The sequence below is a fragment of the Podarcis gaigeae genome (genome assembly GCF_964106915.1).
Source record: "Podarcis gaigeae genome assembly, chromosome: Z".
Classification (NCBI taxonomy): domain Eukaryota; kingdom Metazoa; phylum Chordata; class Lepidosauria; order Squamata; family Lacertidae; genus Podarcis; species Podarcis gaigeae.
The window spans coordinates 45,768,426-45,787,096 of record NC_139691.1 but is presented as its reverse complement, the minus strand read 5'-3'; the positions used below and the strand labels follow the sequence as shown (position 1 = coordinate 45,787,096).

The window sequence follows — 18,671 nt, the reverse complement described above, 5'->3', positions numbered from 1 at the left end:
GCTAAAGGTTAAAATTGGTTGCATTACAGAGCACCTCTGGAAAGCAATCGACTACAGAATGCCCTTGGCTGAACAAAGTCCAGTCTCTCCTCTTTGGCTGCAAAGTTATCTCAGGGCTGCCTGTCCACAGACACTTAGAAGCCGCCTGTTTCACACCTACCTCTTTGCATTTGGGGGCACGTCGCTCACCAGCTTCTTGTGATAATCCACGAGCAGCTCATGCAGCCGGTCCTCCTTCCGGTCTTCCCCTTCCATGATTTTGGCCGTCAGGTGCAGCAACTCCGTGTTGGTCTGGAAGAGTTTGCAGGCATAGCAGGTGGCCTGAGCCGTCTCCAGCTTGTCCCCTGTCAGCACCCAGATCTTCATGCCCGCAGTGTGCATGGCCTCAATGGTTTCAGCAGCAAAGTCCTGGAGCCTATGGGCAGAGACACCTTTCGCTTATCAAACGAAACAACTGGTGTGCCAAAATGTTCTTTCCCCGCTACAATTTTCTTTTCTTTTTTAAAAGAGAGAACTCTTTTGAATGATCCAGAATTCATAACGGGTAAAAAAGGATACAGGAGAGAGATGACACCCTCACAACCATTAATTAATGAACTGGAACCCAGTAAAACTGGTGGAGATGCGAAAGAGAAGATAAGACATTTTCCAGTCAACAATTCCACTATTACAAAAAAAGAAAAAGACAACTGTATATTTTCCAGAATAATTCACTCTTCCTTCTGTTCTAACAGTTCAGCGGCTGATTTCTGATTTTACTTAATTTCTAGGCAGGCAGTAGGAATATGAGAACTGCCTTAGGGTTAGACTGTTGGTCCATGTAATTCAGTACTGCCTACTCTGACTGGCAGAAGTTCTACAGGGGTCTCAGGCACAGAAACGTCTTCCTTGTCACCTGTTCCCTGATCACTTCAAACAGAGATTCCTGGGATTGAACCTGTGACCTTCTGCATGCAAACTACATTCGCTACCCCTTTAGTCCCGAGGCCACCACAAAAATCTGACATAAGGTTATCAGGAGAGCAGCTGGGCCCTGTATGGCTGAGAAGGGAAAAGGCAGAGTATAGCTGAAAGAGGAGGACAGGTTCTGAAGTTGCTCAGACAGGCAACGGAGATCAAAGCCTACTGGTGCACTGACACCTCCATGCTACAGTGTCCCTCTGGCCGCTACATTCAAGCCCCGTGGCAAGCTTCCTCACTGGCATTATTTTTCCACTGATGGCATTTGGTGAGAATATTCAGCAAGGTGCTCTTCTGGCTAGCTGGCATTCTAAACTGGTTGGCAGAAACACAACAGGGCTATGTAAGAGAACCAGCCACCCCACATTCAGTGAGCGCATGAAAGAAGCGGGGTCGTGCATGTTCACAATTCACTCCCATAAAATGTGAAAGGAGGCCAACACACATGGAGGGGGATGTGCCTAGGCACATATGGGTTCTCAGTCATGTGGTGGAGCTGTATGGATGCACTCTTTACCTTGGCGTTTAACAATATATATGTAGCCTGCCTTGGGATCTTGTGATGAAAGGCAGGGACAAAAACATCACCCAATCTCCTTTTCCAAGTTGCGGAGGTCACGTTTCTTTTCCTGTGGACACTTACTTGTCTTCCACAGCTGTGGACCCAATCAAATGCATGTTCCTCTCAATATCGTCAAAAACCTGGGCCATCTTTGCTTCCCGATCCTGTAGCGCCATCGTCGCTTCCTTAACCCGGGTATCAATTATGTGGTAATCATAGTGAGATATTTCTTTGTAGGCCACGCAGAGAGTTCGATACCCATCCTAAAAAAACAAGCAAGGAAGTGCATTTTTCTAAACCTCAGGTCTCCCACCAAACTTCCCTCTAGAACAGCAGGGTTCAGTTGCTCGCAGGCACCTGCAAAAAAACCCAGACTCAACCTGCTGGGCCAGTAGTCATAGGTAGCCTCTCAAAGCTGCCTTAAAAAGATTGCTGGGTCATGGGTTGACGACCATGATTCTCAGAGCCTTCCTTGCAGTAAATCCACTGATGGCAAGTGTAGTTGGTAGCAGTAGAGTGACCCTTCAGGTGCTCAAAAACCTAAGAGACTTGTGGGATCAGACCAAGAGATTCACTGAGTCCCAAGACCTTGTCTAAAAGTATGAGGTGGGTAGCCACCTTGCTGAAGCTAAGCAGATGCAGGTCTAGTCAGTGCCTGGGTTCAGGAGACAACCTGGGAACCCTATGCACACCAGCTTGTGTTCCACAATGGAAAAGAAGTTTATTATCCACAGAATAAGCAAGGCCAATAAAGAGTCCAGCGTCCCGTTTCCCACAGTGGCCAGCCAGATAAAAGGCATTACATCAACAGGCCTTACGTGCCTCTGCTCCCCAGCCAGTGTTCAGAATACAGACATACCTTGGGTTAAAGTAGCTTCGGGTTGAATGTTCTCAGGTTGCGTCCTGCTGCAACCCGGAGGTAATGGAATGGGTTACTTCCGGGTTTCGCTGCTCATGGATGTAGACGCTCAAAATGACGTCACACGCATGCACAGATGCGGCGAATCAAGATCTGCACATGCGCAGGCGTGGGTTGCGTTCTGCTCAGGATGCGAACGGGGCTCCAGAACGGATCCTGTTCGCATCCTGAGGTACCACTGTACTGATGCTCAAGGGCATCCTGATCAAATTTGCAGATGACACCAAACTGGGAGGGGTGGCTAACACCCCAGAGGACAGGATCACACTTCAAAACAACCTTGACAGATTAGAGAACTGGGCCAAAACAAACAAGATGAATTTTAACAGGGAGAAATGTAAAGTATTGCACTTGGGCAAAAAAAATGAGAGGCACAAATACAAGATGGGTGACACCTGGCTTGAGAGCAGTACATGTGAAAAGGATCTAGGAGTCTTGGTTGACCACAAACTTGACATGAGCCAGCAGTGTGACGCGGCAGCTAAAAAAGCCAATGCAATTCTGGGCTGCATCAATAGGAGTATAGGATCTAGATCAAGGGAAGTAATAGTGCCACTGTATTCTGCTCTGGTCAGACCTCACCTGGAGTACTGTGTCCAGTTCTGGGCACCACAGTTCAAGAAGGACACTGACAAACTGGAACGTGTCCAGAGGAGGGCAACCAAAATGGTCAAAGGCCTGGAAACGATGCCTTATGAGGAACGGCTAAGGGAGCTGGGCATGTTTAGACTGGAGAAGAAGAGGTTAAGGGGCGATATGATAGCCATGTTCAAATATATAAAAGGATGTCACATAGAGGAGGGAGAAAGGTTGTTTTCTGCTGCTCCAGAGAAGCGGACACGGAGCAATGGATCCAAACTACAAGAAGGAAGATTCCACCTTAAACATTAGGAAGAACTTCCTGACAGTAAGAGCTGTTCGACAGTGGAATTTGCTGCCAAGGAGTGTGGTGGAGTCTCCTTCTTTGGAGGTCTTTAAGCAGAGGCTTGACAACCATATGTCAGGAGTGCTCTGATGGTGTTTCCTGCTTGGCAGGGGGTTGGACTCGATGGCCCTTGTGGTCTCTTCCAACTCTATGATTCTATGAAGCTGGAGGCTCCCATTTAACAGCACAAAATTTAAAAAGTTTAAGGTTGGGGCCACCAATATGAAACCTATTAAAACATCTGATTAGGAATAAGCAATTGGGAGCCCAACCCCGCCCCTTGACAAATAAACATCGCCCTTTGTCATCAGTTGTTTTCTACCACACAAGCCAAGATGCAAGGCTTTTGGAGACAGCACCCCTTCTCCAAGGGAACAGCAACTGTGATGCAAATAGGGTTCTGTTATCCAACTGCATACTGCCTCTAGCAGTGGAGGAAAAACATAGCCAGCCTGGCTAGCAGTTGCTGAAAACCTTTCCGTCCATGAATTTCTCTAACCCTCTCTTAAAGCCATCCAGGTTGGTGGCCATTGCTATTATCTCGGAAGTTCTGCACTATTTATCCTGGAGAGTCAGCAGTAAAGGCGATCCTGAAAGGGTGAGCTGGTGGAAAGAGCCACTGCCACCAGCCTTTGGGACTTTGGTCCAAACATGGTCCCTGTTAAAAATCAACAGTCAATCTGGGCAAAGCTTAACGGCATTTGATTTTCCAAACGCCAAGATTCTGGACTATGCATTCTCTCTATGAGCAAAACAAAATAAGTCAAAGTTGGCGTTCTTACCATTGCATTGCGTTCTACGTGTATCCTTGTTTTTTGGACATCAGCTTCTGGGACCCTGGGGAAAATTGCAGAGTCTGCTCCCTTGCAGAACAGGTATATGCTTCCTAAAAACAGAGTTTGAAAAGGGATGGGTGGGTAAAATAATCAGTGATTCGTAGGACGAGAGATCTAGGGCATAACATAGAATTTGATCTCTGGGAGTAATTATGGAAGAAAGATCTTCATGCTACACATTGAAAGAAAACCATATAAAAATGATACATAGAGGGTATTTAACCCTGAGTAGATTAGCTAAAATGTATAAATCTTAATCTGACTTGTGTTGGGAATGTAAAGAAGTAGCCACATTTTTTTCATATGTGGTGGTCATGCAAAATAGTTAAAGATTATTGGGAAATGATATACTATGAGATGAAAGCAAGTTTTTAAAAAACATTCCCCCCCAAACCAGAAGCATTCCTTTGGGGAATAGTTCAGATGGAGGTACCCATGAGTCAGAAAAAAATATTTCTGTATGCAACCACAGCAGCTCAGACTTTGTTAGCCCCAAAATGGAGCCTGAGAGAGGTCTCTAAGAAGGAGGAATGACAACTTAAAACGATAGAATATGCAGAGTTCGCAGGCCTAACCAGTAAAATAAGAGAACAAGAAGATCGAGTCTACAAAGAGGAGTGGAATTTTCTTGTGGAATATCTGGAAAATAACAGTAAACAAGTGAAAATGCTAACAGGATTAAGGTAAATTCTACAATATAATGTAGAATGAGGAAATACGATTGGGGGATTAAATGGTTTTAACAGAATATGCATTAATTATGAGAAAATTAAAAGACCCATGGAAGAGGAAGCAGGGAAGTCAATGAATGTATAATTATAATGGTGGATATTTAATGATGGAAATGTGTATTTGAAAACTTTAATAAAAACTATTTGAAAAATAAAAGGGATTGATTATTATTTAAAGCAGTGAAGAAGTTAAACTAACAGGCTGCTGCTGGAAAAGTCAAAATAATAAATTTCATGGTGAAGAGAGAAAAGAGCTTCAACTCACCATCGTGCGATTTCACGAGAACACTCATTCGGCGACGGACACAATCAAAATCTAGAACATTCAGCAGTTCGTACCTTTTGAGGCAAGAAAGACAAAGAGCATTTAGGGTCTTGGAAGGTGGCTGGGAAACTCAAACCACTTATTACCCTCAAACCCTACACAAGTGAATCAAATAAGAACCCTGTGTAAGCTTCAGTTAGCCACTGCTCTGGAAAGGATTACAAACACTCTGTATCTATTATGAAGGTATTTAGGGGTTTGCAACTTGTGTAAATGAAAAGGGGTGTCTAAGTCAAATCCACCCTCCTAAGGGATGCTAATCTGGCATCTGGGAAGGAAGGGGGCATGTCTAAAAGCAGGAGGAGGAGCAACAACTGTTGGCCATGCAGCCAGCCAACCCTTGTCCTTCAGCTCCTTTAATAGCCTTAGCCCACTTAAGGATGCCTCCCCCACCCTCCCCCAAAAAAGAAAACTATTTTGAGTACGTTAATGATGGGTCTTAAAAGATGCTAGCACTTCTGGAATTCTAATGTGGAGCCAGCAGCCACATGCAAGGATCACAGAGAATACTTGCAAAACGCAAGGCTAGAGCTGCCCCACCTCAATTAAGTGATATAAAAAAGAGGAAGGGGGATGCAGCCCATGTACACCTGCTGATTTCTGTACTGCTATAACAGGTATCTGGCACAGCCCAAATGGCTCAACAGAAGCAGAAATGTGGGAAAACAGCAATGGGAACCAGGCGCTAGATTCAAGGCAGGAGAGTGATTTTTTTTTTAATAAAAAACCATGCCTTGAAATGAGCCAATCATTTCCATCACCACCGCCCAGTATTAGGGTTTCCCTAACCAGGCTTCGGCTGCCTTGCGTGATATCGGGAGGCCTAGCCACGGTCGCACCTACCTTTCGATTTCCTTTTTTCGGTTCTGTACATTCATGAAGTTATTTTCTTGTCCTAGAAAAGTGAAACCATACCTGTCAATGAACAAAAAGGACAGAATGGCGTTGAAAAAAAAAAACCAACACACACGCACTTCAGATTTAAAAAGAAACAAAAAACTGACAGAAATTAAAAAGAAATAAAAGCCACGTGGAGAAAACTCTGCTTGATAACGCAATATAGGCAGCAGTTGTGCGAGCAGTTCCTTGGAAATGTAGGAAACCCGCCCAAATCGTGCTGGACACAGAGTTCAACTTCCTGAGAAAGACTCAGGTTTGCTTTTTTTTGTCGTTGTTAAAAAGTAGGTTTCTAGTTTTCATGGATGAAAATACATTATCTGCTGAAATCTCAAAGAAGTGACTAAGCTTTCCAAAGTCTGCTGAAAGGGGTGTTCATATTCTTCAGCATTCCTTGCCCCTTCGTAGTTCAATGAGAAGCATCAGAATTAGGCACATTTGCTGAATCTGAATTGCATTTCATGTTTCAGAAACCCGGCTGGACATTTAGCATCACAGGTTAGATGCTGCAAAACAGTCTTCTGGCAGGCAATCCTGCTGCTAATTGGCAGGTGATTCTTGAAGACCAGTTCATGCCAACAGGCCTATTTATTCATTTTTTAAAAATTGTTCTGTGTTGTTTTTATTTTCTGAACTTGTTGTACACTTGCACACTTGCATTTTATGTGAGGTGGCTGTCTATAAATATTTTTAGAAATAAATAAAATGTACGCAAGATGTAGAACTGAGTTTGTGGGGGGTGAAGGACTTCCAATCGCCCACAGACGTGTGTGTGTGAAAGCATTTTTAAGCAATGGAATACAGCAACCTCTGATCCTTGTATGTGGTTTGTGGGGGGCAGAGCGTGTTCAGAGATTGCTCTGCACATTTCTTCTGCTTTGCTTATTTTTAACTTATGGACAATATGACTGCATCCCCCCCCCAATTCTCTCTTGGCAAGCAGCTTGTTTATTTTTTGTCCGTTAATGTGTTCCATTTTGCTGATGCCCCTTTTTCAGCTGCTTTGCCAATCAAAACCCGACTGAAGGACGTTTAAAGAATTTATCTCTGCTGTACAGAATGATCTAAACTTTTATTTATTTATTTTTATTTTTGGCCACAGTTGCAACACAGGGGAAAAGGTTGAAGGACTCTGGTTCAGCCTGCCCTGACCTTAGAAGCATCAAATGCAACTTAAAACAAACAAGCAAGCAAAAAAAAAGGGGGGGGGAGACACTCTTTTTCAGCAAGAGGTAAAGGACCGAGCCCAGTTGTTGGAATGTTCCTCCACTGATGAGACAAGAGTGATTGCTGTTAAAAATCAAGACACCACCACTCAGCAACCTGCGATTAGGCCAGGATGGGCAACAGGTGGGCTGCAGCCAGCACCAAGCCCAATTTTCACATTGTCCCAACCTAATTTTGGAAGTTGTCAGTTGACCTCCCAGCTGTTTGGCCCCAGGAGATTCTGAAATGGCCTTGGTTTCAGAGAAAAGGGTGCCTGCCAGGTTTCTTAAGGTGAAGTGACCTGAGCTGCCCAGCTCCAAAACGCGCAGAGGACAGGTGTGATGTCATGGCCAAGGGAGAGAAGAAGTTGGCTATCCCCCAGTAGAAAAATTAAGAACCCCCTCCACATCTGCTTTACAAGCATCTTCTCCAGATGCATCCACTGCCTCTACAATTACGCCCACACCTGTCTGAGTAGGCGGCAAAGACTCACTTCCAAGTGATTCACCTTCCTTACTCAGCTTCTTCATTTTAACGACTTGTTATAAATACTTCCATCCCACCTTTTCACCAGAGGGCCCACAGCAAAGCAGTAGGGCACCTGTTTTGAATGCAGAAAGTCCCAGGCATCTCCAGGGAGAGCCAAGAAATACACCATGCCTGAAATCACAGAGCTGCTGCTGCTGCCAGTCAGTGTAAACAACACTGAGCTAGATGGTTAGGGATGTATATCCAATGTTAGTCCTGCACAAAGCAGACCAGCTGGAATTGATGAGCATGGGTTTCAAAGGGTATGTCTTTGCGGGTTGCAACCCTATGGTCCTATTTGCATCCGTTGGCTTACAACAATTTTAATAAACCATAAAATCCAATTAGAGCTGTCCCAAGCAATTGAAAACAAAAACAAAAAATTAAAAGACCTGACAGATGTAGCAGATAAAATACAATTTAAAAAGAAGGGGGTAAACCACAAAATAATCCTCAAACAAACAGATCAAATGCCTGCAAGCAAAGGACACATCTTGGTCAAAATAATCCTTCCTCTTCTGATACCTTCCAGATGTTGTTGAATTACAGCTCCCATCATCCATGACTACAGCTATTGTGGCTGACGGAAAAAGGCAGGAGGGAAATGGGCCAATGAAACATCTGGGGATACTAGGGAAGTCTAGGGATTCTGAGAGGTGCCTCGGACTGGTTTTGACAGAGAGAGTATGCACAATACCTCTGACAAGACCAGACCACTGGGTACCAAAATGGCAGGACTTCCTCCTGTCAGGTGAGCCTCCCTGCAATTCTGAGCTTCAGCAGGTTCCCAGCCATGGTGGCTCCTAGCATTGCCCACGCATCAAGGGAATTCTAAAGCATGGCCTAAGTCATGGAAACCTACAGCCAGACCCCCCAACAACCGCAAACACCTTTAAGCCAAATTTCACCAGGCAGTTTCAGCAATATTTTCTTTACCACTCTCAGTATCCAAAGCTGGAGAGTGTCCACCTGTGAGCATGATGGCCTCACGGGGAACATTTTTGTACCGTTCAATACAACTGAGTGGGAAGATGGATGTACTGGGAAGGGAGTGGCCTTGCCTCCGAAGTCATCCTTACTTTTGAGCTCCTTGCAGCAAAGCAATCTCGTCTGGGGAAGCGGCAACATACTTGCTCGTGCTGCCTGTCTGCGACCCCCCTGAATCCATTTCGTCTTTCTGCTGGACCTGAACTGTGTGGCAGAGACACAAAGCACGAAGGAAGAGCTCTTCGCGGTTCTGGGGAAGGGATGTAACAAAAGGAAATGAGAATGTTAGCAAGCAGGCTTCCTGCTCCAGGGATACAAGGAAGAAACACGGAGACATCGTCACAGGACCAGCTGCTTCCAGTGCAACAACAGTCAAATTTTAGTCTTGCTCCACCCCCCCAACCCCGCGACAAGACAGTGTGCAGCCCGCACATAAAGGTAAAGGTAAAGGTACCCCTGCCCGTACGGGCCAGTCTTGACAGACTCTGGGGTTGTGCGCCCATCTCACTTAAGAGGCCAGGGGCCAGCGCTGTCCGGAGACACTTCCGGGTCACGTGGCCAGCGTGACAAAGCTGCATCTGGCGAGCCAGAGCCGCACACGGAAACGCCGTTTACCTTCCCGCTGGTAAGCGTCCCTATTTATCTACTTGCACCCGGAGGTGCTTTCGAACTGCTAGGTTGGCAGGCGCTGGGACCGAGCAGCGGAAGCGCACCCCGCCGCAGGGATTCGAACCGCCGACCTTTCGATCGGCAAGTCCTAGGCGCTGAGGCTTTAACCCACAGCGCCACCTGCGTCCCGCACATACAATACCTCAAAAAGCTTGTCTAAGTACTCTTGCAGCCCTCCTGGTACAGAAAGTTGGGTTGCCCTGCACTGGATGCTTACCTTCTCTGCTTTTCCATGACCCTTCAATCCATCAACCTCGGTAATGGAATCTCCATACTTGTAGCCATCAATGCTGCACTCAATGAACTCCATTGTGTTTTCTGTTAAAGTCCCCGTTTTATCAGAAAACACATACTCAACCTAAAAGAAAAAGAAAAATAGTTCCCAGTTAACGAGAAACAAAACCCTTTGCTCTTTCCCCAACTGGTGGCATCTATAGGAAAAGGAGGCCCACTTCACTTTTATATATGTGTTAAGACATAAAACACTTTAGGAAGTGGCTTGAATGCTAGAATTAAAACATGCCTGTTACATTCTGATTTATGCTTCACATTTCCTGCAGCAATGCCCCCTGGTTCTTTACAGTTTTCATTTTTATCCTGCTCATTTATCCTGCTCATTCTTCAAATTACCCCCCCCCTCCCGTGATGATCTAGTTTTGTCTCACTGTCCAGGAGAGCAAGCAAGTTAGTTGTTTTCACGTTCCTGGCCAGAAACTAATTTTCTTGGAGTGCCACTTGGAAAATGAAAGAAAAGCAAAGATGAGCTACATCTTCCATCAGCACTGATCACTGGCTGTGTTGCCTGAGGCTGAAAACTGTGGGAGTCCTGCAGTCTGGAGGGACACAAGTTTCCTATCCCTTGAAGCAAAGGGTGGAGAACCAAGGCTCCATCCCTCTAAGTGGCCTACTGGCAAGTCCACTTCACAAAGAACCCATTCCCTCCCCAGATGGGAGAAGACAGGCCCTTAGGAGGGACAATTTGGCTGAGATCTTCTAGCTGCTGAGCCATGCCTTACACAGCAGCAAGCAGTGAAGCCCAGCTGCCCAAGAAAGGGAAAAACAAAAAAGTCAAACCAAGTTTATATTTGCAAGAAAAACAGTCCCGCTGCAAAAGGAGGAGAAGAAGCGATTTTAAAAATTAAAAGCAGCACGACTAGGAGGATCAGCTGACATGTGCACAGCATGGGATTGGGAGCCTGACATTTCCCTGCATGGTAACAAGCATGCAAATCCTGCTTAGTGAGGCTAATTATAGCATCCAGCACTCAGGGGCCCAAAGAATCAATCTTTAGCGCTAATACATATTTAAATACTCTAAAAAGAAATCCTGTGTTGAAAGGAACACGAGAACCTAGAAGTCTCAGGTTCTGTTAAGGCCAGATGATTACGTCTTGGCTGGCTAAACGGCCTTTTAGAGCCACTGCACTGGCAGGAAATCTACTATCTTCTCCCTGACATCTTTGCTCTGCTTGTTTCACAACCAAACCGGGCTTTCTTTTGTTTTGATAGTTGCAATATGCTTTTCTATAGCTCCATTGTTCTCATTAGGGAGGGCAGAAATAAATAGGATCTAACTGAGAAGAGAATGCTAATGGAATATCAAAGTAAAGGTGATCTTCTACTTGGATTGATGGTCAAATCTTGAGCTCTCAGTATTTTTGAACTTGGAAGCAATTCTAAATTGATTTGGGCTACAACCCTAACCACACAAGTAAGCCTCACTGAATTCAGACTTACTTCCAAACAGGACTGAGTTGTCAGGGTTAAGTAGTCAGTTCTTTTTTGAGTCCAGAACTTTAGTGAAAAAAAATGTGAGCTCTGAAGGATTATTATGTTCCAATCTACACACGGTGTTGTGGGCTGGGGGAGAATTAGTACTTAATTTTTCTGCAGAAAATTTGTTGTTCCACAAGGACATTTGGAAGAATGAATAGATGCCGACTGCAGATTCAGTATTAGTCAAGCTTAGCACAGTGTGAGTTTTTAGCATTACTTATAAATAACAAGGACAATTAACTTGCTGAAGCAGATCACTCATTCTCCATGGCATCGGCAGCTTCTCCAATGCAATCTGAAAACTTCCCAAGCAAATTACTCTGATTAGCATGTAAAAATTAGTCCAATTTTACCTTGGGGAAATTTTCCAGTTTGGATTTTTCTGGAAAACCCACGTCACTGCTGACACTTCAGGTCAGTTCTCACCAAAATTCAATACAGTGGTACTTGTATCATTTTAACTTGGACCAACAGATCGTAAGACACTAACTGCAGTGGGGAGGAGGGAAAGGTGAGAAAAAGGAAACAAGATGCTTCTGACCTGGCCCAGCTCTTCATTGAGGTCAGAGGTGTTCACCAAGGCTCCTTCATTGCAGCTCACATCATACATCTCTTTGTCCCATGAAATGAAGAAGGAGCCCAGGAATTTCTGCATCTCGACGGTCACGTACATGGAGACAGGGATGATGAAATTGAAGAGAACCATGAAGGACAGGAAATCGGTGAACATTTTTAAGAGCTAGAGAGAACAGAAAGATTGACTGGACTGTTGTTTTAAAAAGTGCACACGGGCAAACGCTAATGAATACAGAGGCGGTGGCAATCCAAGCTGAAGCAAGCCCAGTTACCTTGAAGGCTTCTTTGTCCTTTTGGGTTCTCTGGTTGTACCAAGGCTCGTCGTGAAATGGAACGCTTTGCCAGACGTACTTCAGAGTTGTGCATATTATAGCCTTGCCCACAAGAATGCATAAATAAACGATCAAGAACATGTTGATCGACCTGGAAAGGCAAAGTGTTAAAAAAGAATCACAGTGGTTTATAGTATTACGCAAGCAGTGGAAAAACTCTATGCTGATAGGGACATGAAAGAAACAATTCCAAGACTTATAAGGGTACAATACCCCGCAAGGTTTTGCAGCCATCCAGCCTTGATTCAAGAGAATTGCACCGGCATTAGACCCCTCACTTGAATTAAACCACATTACGCTCATGCATCTGTGAGGCTCTCTTTTGAAAAGCGTTTGAGACATGCAACTGATAGAAGATGCACTGGCCAGACTGCTACCTTGAGACAGATGGCAGAGAATATTGGGGGGGCGGGGGAAGTACTGAACTGGATACCTATTTATTTCTCGTCTTAATCCAAAATGTTGATGTAAACCTTAGCAGGGGTGGGGAACTGGAACTCCCCTAACCCCCATGCCAAAGCTGATGGGTAGGTACGGCTGCCCACTCATCAGTTAAGCGACATGACACTTTGAAGCACTTACAATCATAGAACTGCAGAGTTGGAAGGGACCCCAAGGATCATCTAAGCCCAACCCCCTGCAATGCATGATTCTCAGCTGAAGCATTCATGACGGCCAGGCAGGACCTCAAAGCACTGTGGAGGGGCCCATGCATGGTGCTCAGAAGTCCTGCTGATCAGCTGGTCACCCGTGCTGCAGAAGACACTTTTGGTTCAGCCCAGCCTCCTGCCAACCTGCCCACACGTGATTCAATCGTTTATTTATTCAGTGCATTTATATGCTACCTTTCTGGCAAAGAATCCAAGGCAGTTTACAATTTTAAAGGACAAAAAAGAATTATTTAACATTTGAAGTTTAAACCTGACTGGGGCGAGAAGCCAATCCAGGCCCTGTGTTGTCGTCGTTACATACATATGGTCATACATGATGCCAGGTGATTTGCGGGTGGGCATGGCTTGGCCAGAACAGAGTGGAGTGGAGTGCAAAACAGGGAGGCCTGGCGGGGCTGTGAAACAGCTGAGGGATACAATAGCTCCTAAACACAGCCACTGAGGCACTCCAGTTAATTTCTATAGAAATTCCGGGGAGGAAACCAAGTGTTGGGGCTTTACAAAGAGGTGAGACCACCTGGGGCCCCCAGATTCAAGGTGGGGGCAGGATGACTGCCGCATCATCAGCAATCCAGTTCAGGATCCAATGAATCCTGGGCTGGCTAAAGCCTTTCCCACCTCCAGAATGCCTTGTTCTGTTGGTAGGGATTTGGAAGGCATGCAGAGAGGGACATGGCACATGTATGTCCAGTCCAACCTTACCCTTTCACACACAGCGCATGTCTTATACAGGGCGTGGGGGGGGGTGCAGATTACCATCCCTCTTCCATTTTACAAATACCATATTTACATGAATCTAATTTGGCCTTTTTTGGCCAAATTACGTTGCAAAAATTAAGGTGCACATTACATTCGGGCAAATACGGAATGTGTCACCTCCACAAAGCTGGGCTTTTCTTCTTCTGCGTGTGCCATGTTCGAAACTCCCATTTTTCTAGCCGCATTTTGCAACAGGGGATTTTATTAGTGTGAGCAGTTTCTGAGCTCTGGGAGCAATACTGCCCCTAAGATCATAGAATCATAGAGTTGGAAGAGACCACAAGGGCCATCGAGTCCAACCTCCTGCCAAGCAGGAAACACCATCAGAACACTCCTGACATATGGTTGTCAAGCCTCTGCTTAAAGACCTCCAAAGAAGGAGACTCCACCACACTCCTGCTTTCAGATTAAAATTGCCACTGTTGAAAGGAAAGGAGGAGCTTTTTTCTGCCTCCCCACCTCCAGCTATTCTCTGAAGACTGGAGAAAGGATCCTCATAAGAATATTGGGGGGTGCATGCGCAGGGGAAGGACTAGACCATGTGAAAAATTAACATAGTGTTTTAGCTGCAGTGCATTCAATTTCAGCATTTCTTTCTTGTTTTGTTTTTTTTTAAGTGCCTAGGCATTCCATTGTTGCGCCTTAGCTCCTAGCTTTCATATCTCAGTTTCCAACACTGGGTGTTTCTGAGACAAAGGAAGAATGTTGAAGTACAATATACACAATCCAATTAAACAACAGTTGACTCAAAAGAGATTTACAATATGTCCAGATAACCTACTTTTCAACTGCAGATCGCTTCTGGGATTTTCCTTGGTAGTTCAAAGCCATTTTGGTTTCCATTCCAGTATAGACTGCGACTCCTACAAAAATCAAAGCCACCGGTGAAACGCCCTGAAAACATTCACCTACCTGCTCCTTCCTAGGAAGGAAGTTTCACAATGACCAGTCCATGTAGTCAAGTACATGGGCTCACTCATATTCCAGAGCAACTGGTAGTCAGAGACATAATAAATGTAATAAACAGTTCATACTGCATGGAAGAATCATTCTCACTAGGCTGAAAATGAAGTCACAATTGATGAGCTTAAGCTCTGGATAGAAGAAGAAGTACAACCTTGTGGTTGCCTCCTGACTGTCAAGTTATTTTGGGAGAGGAATTCAAACCAGAAATTTAGGTTTGCACAGTTCAAGCAGATTAAAGTGCTCTATCGCACTGGCACAACAAATCTGCTTAAGAATGTTTCTTTTCTTTTTTAATCACTCTTTGCGCTTAGGGAAGTGATGGGGAAATGCACTTGGAAATGGGGTAAGATGTGAAAAACCCATTAAATGCTCTGAGAAATGGGGTAAAACCCTGCAAGCAAATCAGAATAAAGATCAGACATCATCCAACCACTGTGCATGCTTTGTGCAAGCAAACCAAGATGGTAAAGGTTAAAGGGACCCCTGACCATTAGGTCCAGTCGTGACTGACTCTGGGTTTGCGGCGCTCATCTCGCTTTATTGGTCGAGGGAGCCGGTGTACAGCTTCCTGGTCATGTGGCCGGCATGACTAAGCCACTTCTGGCGAACTAGAGCAGCGCACGGAAACACCGTTTACCTTCCCACTGGAGTGGTACCTATTTATCGACTTGCACTTTGACGTGCTTTCGAACTACTAGGTTGGCAGGAGCAGGGACCGAGCAACGGGAGCTCACCCCGCTGTGGGGGTTCGAAACGCCGACCTGCTGATCGGCAAATCCTAGGCTCTGTGGTTTAACCCACAGCGCCACCTAAGTTCCTCTCAAACCAATATGAGTGCCCATTTAAAAAGGTTGCCTGAGTGAGCCCTTAAGTCAAAAGTAAATCCCACTAATTTAAAATGTGTGTTACTAGTGATTAAATATGCATAGGAACCCAGCCCAAAACTTTTGTTTGGGGCAGGAAATAAACACCACACAAATTTGAGATTTCAGCCTTCTTCCCAACTGGTCCTCCCAGGCGTTGAGATAAGCAGGTGGGTCCCTCTTGGTTGTTCCACCTCCATCAAAATTTTGGGCGGGGTGGTGGTAATGGCCCAAGAGACAGCGCCTGGGGTGGCAGCCCCTAAAGCTTGGGATTCCCTCCCTATAGAGATGTGTCTGGCACCTTCACTAGACAGGATTTTGGTGAATGCTGAAGATGCATCACTCCACCCTGACCTATGGCGCCTGAGATGTGTGTTTCCAATGCCTGGCCCATTCCCGTGACTGTAACATGCTTTAACGGCCTTTAACTTCAAATTGTTGTAATGTGCCCTGGGAGAGGCTGGTGAAGGGCAGGTCTTAAATTCAAAGCATGGCTGAAACAAACTGGAAAACGCCAAACAGTTGCTTACCATAGATCTTAGGAGTGTTTTTTAATGTCGCTCCCTTCAGCAACAGGTTCTCGGGACCCAGTGCCCTAGAATGAAGTCAGACCATTAGGCCACTTACAAAAGGAAAGGGGGGGGAGGGAGGGGGGAGGGAGAGAGAGAGAGAGAGAGAGAGAGAGAGAGAGAGAGAGAGAGAGAGAGAGAGAAGATGCATTCTGAAAATGTCAACTAATATGGCAATGGTAAGGGGGAAGTAAGACAACACCACTAAGTTGGTTTCATTAATGTGCAGGGAAAGTGAAAAATCAGTGCAAGGGATAGAGAGCAGTCAAACATCAAGCTGCTGATGTCAGCAATAGCCTTTAGGGAGGCGACAAGAGGCCAGCTAATTACTTACGAAACAGAAGCCCCCCCAAAGCATAGGGATAATGAACTAACAAAACAGCTGACTAACCTGGCTACTGGCTCTTGACTGTCCTTGTAGATGGTAATTCGGCCCACAAACCTGCAATGAGAGATGGGCACAAGAGGTTGCTTATTAAGCCTTTCTGGTAATTTGTAGGAGAGCCGCCACAAATTATCAATGAACAAAAGAAGTGGCGAGAGAAAAGCAAAGGTGGGTAAAGACTGCAGAGCTCTCAGAAACACCTGTTCCACAAAGCAGTGGTGGGGAACCTCATCCCTGGGGGCCCCGAATGTGGCCCTCCAAGCCTCCCTATTCGGCCCTTGGGGTAATCCCAAGGCCCCACTGTTCTCCAGGTCACACCCCTCACCTGGCTTCTCATCAGAGATTTTATTTACTTTTGTTTGTTTATTAAAATAGTATACCGCCCTTCCTTCTTAGTTCTCAGGATGGTTCACCACATGGAATTACAATATAAAAACACGATATGTGTAATAAAAAGAAGAATAAAAAGGTTTTGTGCCCTGGAGCTGTGATAAAGGGATGTTTGTGCGGTGTGCTTGTGTGTAGAAACGGCTGGCCTGTCAAGAAGGTAACTTAGTGTAGAAAGTTGAAAGCCACATTTGCTGCTCCATTCACTTTACCTGTGGCCCCACCTATCACTGCCACACAGCTCCTAGAAGCTGGACCATGGTGGAATGAGCCCTCAGACTGATTAAGGTTCTCCCACCCTGTTCCAAACATTTGTACACTGTGTGCTATGCAAATCCAGCAAGATATTCACCAATAAGTCACTCTGGGCAGCTCCCATCATATATAAAAACATAGTAAAACCTTAAACCTTAAAAAGCTTCCCTATACAGGGCTGCCTTCGGATGTTTCCTAATGTTACATAATTACTCATCTCCTTAACATCTGGTGGGAAGGCGTTCCATGGGGCAGGTGCCACTATCGAGAAGGATAAGGAAGGAACGGTGGATGGATGGATGGATGGAGATATATATATGGCACAGAAGTGCCAGAGACTAAATTTGTGAGAACCATGTTTTAAGGCATTTATTTTACAAGCAGTTATTTGTCAGTCTCCATCCCACCATCCTTCCTAGCATTTGCGAAACGCACATCTACCACGCGCCTGCATTTGCTAGATGCTGCAGAAAAAGATTAAAAAGGCAGAGTCTGCCTTTAACCCGTGAGACTGTGAGCTCAAAGGCATGACACATTTGGGAGGAGGGAAGAGTACAAGGGAAGGAGAATCAATAGCAGGCCAGGGAAAGGGGTCGGTCCCTCCCTCCCATGCATGAGAAGGGGGGGGGGAGCGGCAACTGGGTCAGGAAGACCAATGGATGGAAAGGGACTTGTTCGACATTTGCCTAAGGGCAATTAGACCAGGATCAATTTCAGAATATAATGAAGCACAGTCAACTTTCTCATACGGGGAAAGGAGATCAACAACTCTAAATTCGGGAATGAATCGAATTCTCAAAAAGAGATAATCTCACATGAGAAGGGTCATTTAGCAACTGCACTGCATGCAGAAGGTCCCAGGTTCAGTCCCTAGCACCTTCAGGCAGGGTTGGGAAAAATCTTTGTTTGAAACCCTGCAGAGATCATAGAAACATAATCTTAAAGTTGGGAGGGACCCAAGGATCATCTAGTCCAACCCCCTAAAGCATCCATGACAGGTGGCCACCAAGATGCTGTTTTAAGACAGACAGATGCTGCCTGTCAGTGTACACAACTGTGAGCAAGATGGACTAACAAGATACGATCCTAATCTTTAATCCTGGCTGCCTGATCTCCCAGGAAACGGTGCAGATCCAGCTCGCAGCTGGTTAATGCAAATAAAATAGCAAACAGAAAGCTTTGACACAGTCGAAGCAGAACCTACCATGCACCTCAAAGCCCAACTCATGAGCCCGGTCCTGGGACAAGACAGACACAAGGTGGTGCATGCCTCAAAAAAAAAATTGGCAAGGAAATAAACGTTGCGTTTCAGAACTTACTTGTAGAGGTCTGGCTGAGGCTGTTCACATTCTATTGTAGCAGTAAGGCAATTTATGGCTTGGCATGTATGGAGTTTGGCAGTATCCTGCACAGTGTAGTGAGTCTAGGAGGGAGACGGAAATGCAAAATCCGTTAAGCAGCTGTTTACTGTCCCTAGAGTACACAGACCGTTTTGCACAGTGGGCGATTCTAACAAGCTACAGAGCTCATGTGGTGCTTTGATTGCTGGAAATGCTACTAGGAATTGGTTTTAGCTGATCTGTGTTT

General features: G+C 45.4%; 1 protein-coding gene across 14 annotated transcripts in view; it reads right to left on the bottom strand.

Moving 5' to 3' along the window:
• ATP11C (ATPase phospholipid transporting 11C (ATP11C blood group)) overlaps positions 1-18,671 on the bottom strand; it is a 103,406-nt gene that overhangs the window by 32,420 nt on the left and 52,315 nt on the right. For all 14 annotated transcript variants that reach the window (XR_014560301.1, XR_014560302.1, XR_014560303.1 and 11 more), the window contains exons 7-19: positions 18,404-18,507; positions 16,449-16,499; positions 16,019-16,083; positions 14,441-14,522; positions 12,170-12,320; positions 11,863-12,060; positions 9,763-9,903; positions 8,969-9,126; positions 6,102-6,173; positions 5,199-5,272; positions 4,149-4,252; positions 1,604-1,785; positions 161-415 (exon numbers count right to left, since the gene is read on the bottom strand). Coding sequence is in view for 10 of the 14 variants with exons in the window: in XM_083722721.1 (XP_083578847.1) it covers positions 161-415; positions 1,604-1,785; positions 4,149-4,252; positions 5,199-5,272; positions 6,102-6,173; positions 8,969-9,126; positions 9,763-9,903; positions 11,863-12,060; positions 12,170-12,320; positions 14,441-14,522; positions 16,019-16,083; positions 16,449-16,499; positions 18,404-18,507 (1,637 nt within the window). In the remaining 4 variants the exon portion in view is untranslated. The remainder of the gene's footprint in view (positions 1-160; positions 416-1,603; positions 1,786-4,148; positions 4,253-5,198; positions 5,273-6,101; positions 6,174-8,968; positions 9,127-9,762; positions 9,904-11,862; positions 12,061-12,169; positions 12,321-14,440; positions 14,523-16,018; positions 16,084-16,448; positions 16,500-18,403; positions 18,508-18,671) is intronic.